The 11,211-nt window shown below is 33.1% G+C and overlaps 1 protein-coding gene and 1 pseudogene across 3 annotated transcripts; both read right to left on the reverse strand.

The window, feature by feature from the left end:
• Window positions 1–934: 934 nt before the first annotated feature.
• LOC7469562 (nicotianamine aminotransferase 1-like) lies at window positions 935–2,113 on the reverse strand (annotated as a pseudogene).
• A 58-nt stretch (window positions 2,114–2,171) lies between these two features.
• LOC18109115 (probable aminotransferase TAT2) lies at window positions 2,172–6,551 on the reverse strand. Of its 3 annotated transcripts, none has more exons than XM_052454670.1 (7): window positions 6,189–6,551; window positions 5,555–5,889; window positions 5,243–5,461; window positions 5,023–5,082; window positions 4,622–4,777; window positions 4,448–4,541; window positions 4,023–4,311 (listed from the first exon to the last, which is right to left on the reverse strand). In XM_052454670.1, the coding sequence occupies exons 3-7, from the start codon at window positions 5,369–5,371 to the stop codon at window positions 4,193–4,195; spliced, it is 558 nt and encodes a 185-aa protein (XP_052310630.1). In that variant the 5' UTR covers window positions 5,372–5,461; window positions 5,555–5,889; window positions 6,189–6,551; the 3' UTR covers window positions 4,023–4,192. The 3 variants fall into 3 exon arrangements, with proteins under 3 accessions (XP_052310631.1, XP_052310630.1, XP_052310629.1); XM_052454669.1 differs by having other exon boundaries at window positions 5,550–5,889; XM_052454671.1 differs by lacking the exons at window positions 4,023–4,311; window positions 4,448–4,541; window positions 4,622–4,777; window positions 5,023–5,082; window positions 5,243–5,461 and adding exons at window positions 2,172–2,422; window positions 2,506–2,616 and having other exon boundaries at window positions 5,661–5,889.
• Between the last annotated feature and the right edge of the window lie 4,660 nt (window positions 6,552–11,211).

An 11,211-nucleotide genomic window follows, 5' to 3' on the forward strand; every position in this document is an offset into this window, starting at 1 on the left:
TCATCGGAAACTTGTCTTAGTTTCACAGCTGGTGGTTTGAAACTTGAAGGTTTTGTAGATGCTGATCTAGCAGGAGATGTTGATAGCAGAAAGAGCACTACAGGATATGTTTATACTCTAGGAGGTACTGCTGTTTCCTGGAGTTCTACCTTGCAAAAGATCGTTGCTCTTTCAACAACAGAAGCTGAATATGTTGCAGTCTCAGAATCTACAAAAGAGATAGTATGGTTGCAGAGTTTCCTGAAGGAATTAGGCAAGTTGAATGGAAAAGGTACTTTGTATAGCGACAGTCAGAGTGCAATCTTCCTTGCCAAGAATCCAGCTTTTCACTCCAGGACGAAGCATATTCAGATCAAATATCACTTCATCCGACAATTGCTAGACGATGAACAACTGATGCTAGAAAAGGTCTGTGGAAGCAAGAATCCAGCTGACATGTTAACCAAAGGAGTTACACTTGATAAACTGAAGTTGTGTAAAACTTCAGTTGGTCTTCAAGGATAAATGATGATTTCATTGTTTGTCTCCAAGTGGGAGATTGTTAGTTAGTGGAGACAAACAATGTCCCACCATATGCAAGTGGGAATACCTAATCTCCCACTTGGCACATGGTGGAGGACACAAACGGTGGGCATAAATCAAGGCATGATTTATGCCCCTTCACTCCCATCTTGTATACATATAAGCTCAGTGAAAAGCTGCGTGTGTGAGGGTAAAAAAAACACAGAGAGAACAGAAGAGAAGTGAGAACAGCAGAGAGAGCTTGTGTGAGTGGAGTTGAGTCGAGAAGAGTTTTCTCCTCCTCCTTTGTTTGTATTGTTTCTTTGAGTGATTAATACAAGACAGTAGCTCCGTGGAGTAGGCAAGTTGCCGAACCACGTAAATTGATGTGTGTTTGAGTTCTGGAATTTCCCAACACTTTGCCCATGTATCTGTCATGGATTGATGAACCAGATCATGACAGAGATAGCTATCCAAATTGTAAATGATGAATAGTTTAACAAAGAAATTGATGGTCTTCATTCAAAAGAACTTGAAATAGTTGCCCATGAAGTCACATACCTTAGCTACAGACGATGTTTCATACATGTTTATTTCAATTTCTTAACAACATAAACAAGTAATGTAAATTTGCTGATGAACACCAGTTGATCCTGCTGAGCTACGGTTTCTTCGCATGTCTCCCACAGAAGGACCTTAACCTTCCAAGACCATCTTCAAGAGATGATTGTTCAACTGAAAATGTTATGCGGAGCCAATTCTTTAGTCCCACAGTCACCCCTGAAAGAAATATATCTCATCAGGGAATCTCTCCATGGTAAATCTTATAGCATCCCTAAGTAGTTCATCAAAAGGTCATTAAAATTACTAGCACAAGGAACAGACAGGAAGTGGATATTTCTAAATTGGTGCTCACCTGGTAAAATGACGAGAGATTCCTCTTTAGCTAGCTTCAGACAGAACTCCATGTCATCTTCGATGTCTTCAAGAAGTGAAAGGTTAAGCTTCACCTGCAAGAACAAATTGTGATAATGTCTTTCATTAAAAAACAAGATTAGATCATAAGAAAGCTGTTAGTTTCTGTCTTTACCAAAACAAACATGGCTCCTTCTGCTCTTTGTGGGCAAGTAATGCACGGTATCTCCTTCAGTTTATCGTAACAGAAGGCTGAAGCTGCTCTAAGAATGTTTATAGTTCTTGAAAAGAACTCCTCTGTTGTTTTCTCAAGGATTTCAGGAACAGCGGCCTGACACCAAAGCAACATAAAAATTTACCAACACATATAGAGCAGACCATCAGAACTCAGCTTAAAATGTTAAAAAAAAAAAAAAAAAAGCTTGTCTGACCATGATACTAAACATCACTGTCTATTTGACAGTGATTCATTAGAACTTTACTGCTCTTCCTTGCGAAGTTTCGTATCATAGTTAAGAGATTCTCAGACAAAGATGTTAATTTCCCATTATCTTCATGCAAGTAGCAGTTTAAGAATGCAAACCTGAATAAAGGTCGGCGAGAAAGGGGCGGGATTGAGAGCACTTTTAATGGAATCAGCAATCTGAGAAGCAAACAAGTAATGAATACGGTAACAAGGTATATCAAGCAACAATTTCTACAAGCTATATATCTTTTTGCATATAAAATCATAATAGCAGATATTAAATGACTGATTGAATGAAGGTTGTAAGCGTTAAGACTTTACCCCACATATCTGAAGCAAACCAGTAGGATCACTTGTTACTAGCCACCCAAGTCGCCAACCGGGAACCATCCATCTTTTCGATATGGATCCAAGGGTAATAACAGGCACAGTTGATCCAAAAACACCCATGGGCACAAATGGCTTGCTCCCAAAAACGATATGACCATATACTTCATCAGCAACAACAAGAATCCCAAGCTTTCTTGCAGTCTCCGCAATCTATGACATAACAGGATCAACAAAGCACATGAAAGCTGGAACCAGCATAAAAGACAGCACCCTGAAGTTATAGGTTAGTTTACCTTACTCAAATGTTCATATGAATAAACACTTCCACAAGGATTTCCAGGATTTATTATAACCATGGCAATGGTGTTCTCATCTGCAATAGCTTCAACAGCATCTAGATCAACCTCCCAGCCTTTCTGGGGAAGAAGATCAAAATGCCTTAACTCTAGGTGATGAGAATTTGCATAAGTTTCATAAATTCTAAAACCAGGTCTTGGAAGCAGAATATTGGCTTCTGGTCTAGCAAGGACTTTCACTATCATTTCCATGGCATGTTTGCAACCAAGGGTGACATAGACATCTTCCGGTGATAACTGGTAAGGAAGATCATTGGAGAGGTATTCTGCAATAGCCCTTTTTAAAAACAGAAGTTACCAGCTTAAAAATTTGTTAAGAATGTCATGATATTTAGCTAATGAATTAGGTGGATGATGTTTGTTTATACCTTCTTGCAGATAAAATACCACCAGTAGGAGCATAAGAATTGAATTTAGCAGAACGGACAGCTCCAACTATGGCATCCTCAGCTATATTAGTAGTCCTGAAGCACTTGAAACCAGAGGGGTCACCCACGCCAAGTGAAATGGCAAGCCTGTGATCATCTTCATTGATGTTTTCTTTCAGAAATTTGACAACACTCTTAATGCTGTAACTTGGTGGTGGTGTTTTGAGGTTACCGATGCCTTCGAAACCCAATTTCCTTAATTTGCTCTCCATTTCTGGGTATTCTTGTTTTTCTTGAGTGAAGTTGCAAGAGAAAGAAGCACTTGAAATAGCATACGTTAGGCACTGGGTGTGCTTGGTAACGTTTCATGCTCAGATGGGGACAATTATAGTTCTGCTGACATTTTGGCCTCGTGTTCTTACTATCATAACTTCTTTTGGACATACTTTTACCAGAAATTCTTGGTGAAAGTGAAAAGGCATACATGCATGTGTGACCTTTGGCCAAGGATGATAGAATACAGAGGCAAATGAAGGATGGTAAATATACGTTAATTTTCAAAAACAAAATTATGGGAGATAGGTATTCATATTGTAAATTAATGGTGAATAGTTTGATAAAAAAAAATTCGGTGGTCTTGATTCGAAGAACTTAAAATAGTTGCCCATGAAGTCGCTTGCCTCATTTGTAACTAGCCGAGTTGCCCTGCTGCTGCGGAAAGCTTTTTGAAATATATTTTTTATTTAATTATATAATAATAAAATAGATATTTGCAGAAAAGATAATAAATAAAATTATTGAAAATTTCATTATTTTCATTGAAATTATATTTTTTAATTCATGTAATTTCTTGTTGTTTTGACAACAAAATGGTTTTTTTAATTAATAGTATAGTTCATTCAATTAAAAGTAAAAGCATTTAAGAAAAATATTTACAAAAACTACAATGACTTGAACTAAAAAAGAAAATGTATATTTATAATAAAAAACCTAACTTTCTTATTCAAGGACCTTTTTTTTTATTTGACGAAAAGCTTACTTTTTGTTAGAAGCATTATTTTTTAAATAAAAAATTTATTATGATCGTTGTTAGAAGCAATAATAAAAAATTTATTATTCAGAAGAACTTGAAATATTTGCCCATGAAGTCACATACCTTAGCTACAGACGATGTTTCATACATGTTTATTTCAGTTTCTTAACAACATAAACAAGTGACGTAAATTTGCTGATGAACAGCAGTTGATCCTGCTAAACTATGGTTTCTTCGCATGTCTCCCACAGAAGTACCTTAACCTTCCAAGACCATCTTCAAGAGATGATTGTTCAACTGAAAATGTTATGCGGAGCCAATTCTTTAGTCCCACAGTCACCCCTGAAAGAAATATATCTCATCAGGGAATCTCTCCATGGTAAATCTTATAGCATCCCTAAGTTGTTCATCACGAGGTCATTAAAATTACTAGCACAAGGAACAGACAGGAAGTGGATATTTCTAACTTGGTGCTCACCTGGTAAAATGACGAGAGATTCCTCTTTAGCTAGCTTCAGACAGAACTCCATGTCATCTTTGATGTCTTCAAGAAGTGAAAGGTTAAGCTTCACCTGCAAGAACAAATTGTGATAATGTCTTTCACTAAAAAACAAGATTAGATCATATGAAAGCTGTTAGTTTCTGTCTTTACCAAAACAAACATGGCTCCTTCTGCCCTTTGTGGGCAAGTAATGCACGGTATCTCCTTCAGTTTATCGTAACAGAAGGCTGAAGCTGCTCTAAGAATGTTTATAGTTTTTGAAAAGAACTCCTCTGTTGTTTTCTCAAGGATTTCAGGAACAGCGGCCTGACACCAAAGCAACATAAAAATTTACCACCACATATAGAGCAGACCATCAGAACTCAGCTTAAAATGTTAAAAAAAAAAAGCTTGTCTGACCATGATACTAAACATCACTGTCTAGTTGACAGTGATTCATTAGAACTTTACTGCTCTTCCTTGCGAAGTTTCGTATCATAGTTAAGAGATTCTCAGACTAAGATGTTAATTTCCCATTATCTTCATGCAAGTAGCAGTTTAAGAATGCAAACCTGAATAAAGGTCGGCGAGAAAGGGGCAGGATTGAGAACATTCTTAATGGAATCAGCGATCTGAGAAGAAAACAAGTAGTGAATACGCTAACATGGTATATCAAGCAACAATTTCTACAAGCTATATATCTTTATCATCTAAATAAGTTGCATATATAGAATCATAATAGCATATATTAAATGATTGATTGGATGAAGGTTATAAGCCTGAAGAGCTTACCCCACATTTTTGAAGTAAACCAGTAGGATCACTTGTTACTAGCCATCCAAGTCGCCAACCGGGAACCATCCATCTTTTCGATATGGATCCAAGGGTAATAACAGGCACAGTTGATCCAAAAACACCCATGGGCACAAATGGCTTGCTCCCAAAAGTAACATGACCATATACTTCATCAGCAACCACAAGAATCCCAAGCTTTCTTGCAGTCTCCGCAATCTACGACATAACAAGATCGATCAACAAAAGCACGTGAAAGCTGGAACCAGCATAAAAGACAGCACCCTGAAGTTATAGGTTAGTTTACCTTACTCAAATGTTAATATGAATAAACACTTCCACAAGGATTTCCAGGATTTATTATAACCATGGCAATGGTGTTCTCATCTGCAATAGCTTCAACAGCATCTAGATCAACCTCCCAGCCTCTTTCGGGAAGAAGATCAAAAAGTCTGAATTCTAAGTGATGAAGATTTGCAAAAGTTTCATAAGTTCTATAACCAGGCCTTGGCAACAGAAAATTGGCTTCTGGTCTAGCAAGGACTTTCACCGTCACTTCCATGGCATGTTTGCAACCAGCAGTCACATAGATATCTTCTGGCGATAACTGGTTAGGAAGATCATTGGAAAGGTATTCTGCAATAGCCCTTTTAACATAAAAGAGATTACCAGCTTAGAATTTTGTTAAGAATGTCATAAAACTAATTAGCTAATGAATTAGGTTGATGTTCTTTGTTTATTGATTTCAATCCAGTTACAATCATATGAAGGCAACATCCACCGGTACCTAATTGGTTTATGGATTTCTAACTATTGGTGATATAATTTATAATCAAATACTAATAATTATAAATTAAGATTAATAAAATATCAAATTATCTTAAATAATAAAATAAATTAAAGAATGGATATATCTCAAGGAAAAACATGACTGGCTAACACCTACTTTCTTGCGGGGAAAATACCACCAGTAGGAGCATAAGAGTTGAATTTAGCAGAACGGATAGCTTCAATTACGGCATCTTCAGCTATAGCAGTAGTCCTAAAGCACTTGAAATGAGAGGGATCACCCAAGCCAAGAGAAATCGCAGGCCTGTGATCATCTTTATTGGTAATTTCATTCAGAAAGCTGACAACACCTTTAATGCTGTAACTTGGTGGAGCTTTTTTTTATCTTTTCGCTGTCTTCAAAACTAAATTTCTTTAATTTTCCCTCCATTTCTTGTTTTTCTGAAGTGAAGTTGCGAGAGAAAGAAGCACAAGAAACAGTGAGTCACGTTTCGTGTTTAGACGGTGACTGTTAGGCAGTAGTCGGTGCTACCGACAGGTTGGAACTAAGGCAACTTTTGTTTTTTATATTTTTTAAATATATATTTATTTTAAAAAAATATTAATGTTTTTTTTAATAATTTAAAAAATAAAAAAATTAATATATTTTTAAATAAAAAATACCTTTAAAAAATATCATTCATCATATTGAAGTGTTGCTAAGAATCTTGGTTGGTAGCAAATTCATCTATAGGATCCAAGAGTTTTTAACATCAAGAAAATCAAGGGAAGTTGCAAATATGTAATTCAGTGATTGAATAGAAAAAGCTTCATAAAAATTCACTAAAACTGTTACAGATCACAAATTTTTGTGTTATTTTTATATATCTCATGAGACACTGCTAATGACACTTTCATCCTGTCGAGGCCTTGTTCAAGAGACTGTGGCTCAACGGAAAATGTGACCTGGGGCCAGTTTTTCAGTCCAGCAGCTACGCCTGCACATTATTTCTGCCAAATTGAGATACAGAGACAGCATCAATTTTCTGTACTCGTGCATCATGCTGGACATCGGAAAACCATCGAATCTAAAAGCCTTGATCAGTAGTACTTTAGTGCATGCCTAACTATGTTAACATCTAGCAGATGATTATGAACAGTTTATGCTCTACCTGGAAGAACAACCATGCACAGATTCCTTCTGACAAGCCTAAGACAGAAGTCCGTATCATCAGTAATGTCTTCAAGCAAGGAGAGATTTAGTTTTACCTGTAACATACACGAGTCATCAGGAATCTCATTACAGTGCTTAATACTTTTTTCAGGGTACAATGGATTTCAATAATGAACAAGAATAATGCATGAGCAGATTGAAGCTATTAAAATGAACAAGAACACGTTTTTGTCTAGAAATAGAAAATCATGCAAATCGACCTCCAAGAGCGATAAAGAATGATCTAGTACCAATGCTGCAGCTTAGAGAAAGTTCAGCTCATTACAATCAGGTAAGAACATATACATGGCCATGCTTGAACTGTGAGGACTGGTAAATGATATCAGTGGAGGGTATATGAAAGCTCAGGTCCGGTATGGTTGAGAGTTAGGGCTCTTTTCCGGTATGGTTCAGACTATGAAGGGTTTAGAAGAGTCCATGAAAGGAGCAGAAATTCATTAGACCATTTTAGAAAGGTCTTGGTTTTGTGGAGCTCCCGGGCATGTGACCAAATCAAAGCTAGCACAGAACTAATAAGAAAATTCATAGCAATAAAGATATATAATGGTATTATCTTTTGCTTGTTAATTCTATTCAAGAAATCAAGGTTATCTCGACGACTATGAATGTTCTTGAGGAATTAATTAATTTACAAATATATCTTTTTTTAGTGAGTAAGTTTGTACATTTTATTTCAATTTCCCAATAATTTATTTTTAAACTCATGAAATTCTGATCTAAACCCTGTCCATACATTATTAAACTATAAGTATATGTTTTATTTTTGTAAAATTGTTTTTTTTTTAATTTAAAAGAAATTAATTTGATTTTTTTTATTTTTCTTCATTTATGAAAGTTTTGGACTTTTTGGTATAAAAAGTTTTCAAAAGCATTTATCGATTGATTGATGAGTCACAAGAGGATGTTTCTTTGACTTTGCTACTTGTCAATGGAGTTAATGAGTTTGTGATAAAGGTGTTTTTGAAATGAAAAAAATATATATATATTTTCTTGTATTTTTTTAACATAAGCTTATAAAAGTATAAAAAAACCTAAAAAATATTGATTTAATATTTTATTGGTAAAAAATAGTTTAAAAAACAGGTTGAAACGTTCAAATAGAAGAAAATATAAAGATATAAGAAAGATTTTGAGTTCTGTTCTAGTGTTATTCTTCGAGAAGAACATGAGCATACAATCCAATATGTTTACGGAAAAAAAAAAAAAACAGAGCATTTAAAGGGTACTAAGGATGACACATACAAGAATTCCACTAGCTAACAACTAGGGATTATATTTCATATATGTTGCTAGTAGTTATTTTTATTATTATTATTAATATAAGTGTTCGGATCAGTTTACACGTATTTCAATTAATTCTATAGATCTTAAAGTTAATGATCATATAAATTTTCAGTAGCACTGAGATTTATCGAGCAGCCTCCATACATTTGTCAAGTCTGATTTGGTAATCACAAAGTCTCTATAGTTTCTAAGCAATTTCCTTACTATGTTGTGCTAACAAAAACAAACTCATATTTAAAATCAATCCTAAATAGGTGTGATTCAATGTCGACCTTAATTTTTTTTTGTTGATACAAAAGTTGTGTTAAGAATATCCTATTAATTTTATTTTTAATGCATCCCTCAAGTTTGAGTATACCTGTCATTTCTAACATTAAAAAAGATATTTTATAAAAAACATGAATAACGAAATAAAATAAAAAACTCAAAATAAAATATTTATTATTTAAGTGGTTTAGGGATCATGAATTATAATGCCATGTTTGTTTGTGTGATTTTCTTAGTGTTTTAGGATCGTTTTGATATGCTGATGTCAGAGATAAACTTTTAAAAAATTATTTTAATACATTTTAAAGCGAAAAGTACTTTAAAAAACAATATTTATCACAATATCAAACATGAGTACTTTTTTATTGCTTTTTAAGTACTTGTTTGTAATTAAGGTTAAACATGTTTTTAGTCCAAATTTTAATAAAAAAAATTGCTTCAAATCAATTTTTTTATATAGTATTTTTAAATCGTTTTAATATAGTGATACCAAAAATAAATTTTAAAAAATATATTATTTTAATATATTTTTAAATAAAATAAATTTTAAAAAACAACACCCACCAAACTACCCAACAACACTAAATGCGGCACAAGTGAACATGGATTTTGCATGAATGGGGCATTTTAATATAATGTTCTGGATTCAATTATTGTTTAAGCATTACACGCAAGACCCCAAAATTCAAGTGCGTAAAAGCTCGCACCCATTTATAATTTATAATTTATAATATTTGTTTTTATCTTGTTAACCAATTTACACTCTTTCATTAGTCAAATTACGCGAAGATTGCCTCCCCATCTAATCTCTACGCGCTCTTTGACCACACTCTTTCCTTCAGAAGTTACGGCTTGTTGCGCATACATGATGCAAGCATGTAGTAGTGTCTAGAAGGGTAGTAATTTTATTTCCTTAAAAATATATTAAATTGAATTTTTCAGTATTTTTTTAATAGTTTTAATATATTCATATTAAAAACAATATATATATAATTATTTTAATATATTTACAAGCAAAAAACATTTTAAAAAATATTATATATCACTCTATCAAACATATAATTAATCTCATTATATCACTACGATGGTATTTAATTATTATCGCATAACATAAAATATAAAGATAATAATAACTAAAAAAAGTAGTTTATGTGTTTTTTGTTTTAAAAATCTTAGATATATTTATTTTATTTTCATATCTCTTCAATAAAATATATTTCTATCTTTAATCCTACTATTTCTGAAATCATGAATAATATAGCATGCAACAATAAATAAACATAGTTATATGATCCGGTCTAACTTGATAAGTCAATTTAAGGACCTGTTTATTAAAAACCTGGTTGGTAAAAAGTATAATTTTTTCATTTAAATAATATTATATTTTTAAACAAAATCAAAACTTAAATTAACTTGAATGAATCCTCAATATATAACCCAAATTTTAAGGGGCTGTTTTTTTTTTATATATAGTTGAAACTGCATTTTATGATTTTTTATTCTTTTTTAGTATTTTAATATTATTTTAATATATTAATATTAAAAATAATTTTTAAAAAATTAAAAAAATATTATTTTTATATATTTTTAAATAAAAATATTTTAAAAAAACAACCACGGAACTTTCCAAACATTACATAAATCGATCCGGACACGATCTCAGTATCTATGCATGTTTGGCAGGGTACGCGCTTATAAAGGAATATTTGAAAGCAGCCATGGTGGAGAATACGGTCACGTAAATAAGTGACGGTAAATGATGGCAGCAACGCGGTTATTTGTTGACAGATATTCGGGGACGCGTCAAGCAGAAGAATGGACGCGTGTCCATATTTTAATGGTTGGTGTCTACTCTCACTGAACTGACTGTCAAGAGAGCGATCCAAAAGGCTGTGTTACTGTTTGAGACGGCGATGCGGTGGATGATTGCTGTCTCTCGTTTAGCATCCAACGAACTGTTTGACACGAATTCTGTTTTTAGTTAATTTTTTAAAAGTATTTTCGGTTAAACAAATATTTTAAAAATCATTTTTAATATTTTTAATATAGCTAAAAATAAAAAAGAAATTTATTTAATAACAGTTGGAGATGCTTGGCATAATTATAAAACTTGGCCCAACTTGTTACCCAACTCAAGCTTCATGTCAATTTAAAATGATATTATTTCAAGTTATTTTTTTAATAAAATTAAAATAATATTTTTTTAATTTATTCTTTGAAATTAAACCGGATTTTATTCAAATTTTAACCAAATCAATCATGTTAGTAAGTCAACCAAATCTGACTTGATTAATTTTCATTTAGATTGATATAAAACCCAACCCGGGTTAGATTATGAATTGGCAAGTTTTCAAATTGACATGTTGTGCTATACCGGGTTTAATAATAGTGCCATGTTCATGTTATTGTGTTAATG

Source organism: Populus trichocarpa, chromosome 7, assembly GCF_000002775.5.
Source record: "Populus trichocarpa isolate Nisqually-1 chromosome 7, P.trichocarpa_v4.1, whole genome shotgun sequence".
Classification (NCBI taxonomy): Eukaryota; Viridiplantae; Streptophyta; class Magnoliopsida; order Malpighiales; family Salicaceae; genus Populus; species Populus trichocarpa.

Bases quoted from the DNA above. Each gene is read 5' to 3' on its own strand.
- LOC18109115 (XM_052454670.1), bottom strand. From the start codon at position 5,371: ATGGGTGTTTTTGGATCAACTGTGCCTGTTATTACCCTTGGATCCATA. The intron at 5,083-5,242 runs GTAAGCTCTTCA...TTTTCTTCTCAG, and splicing joins GTTTACTTCAAAAATGTGGG to ATCGCTGATTCCATTAAGAA. The intron at 4,312-4,447 runs GTGAGCACCAAG...TATTTCTTTCAG, and splicing joins ATCTCTCGTCATTTTACCAG to GGGTGACTGTGGGACTAAAG.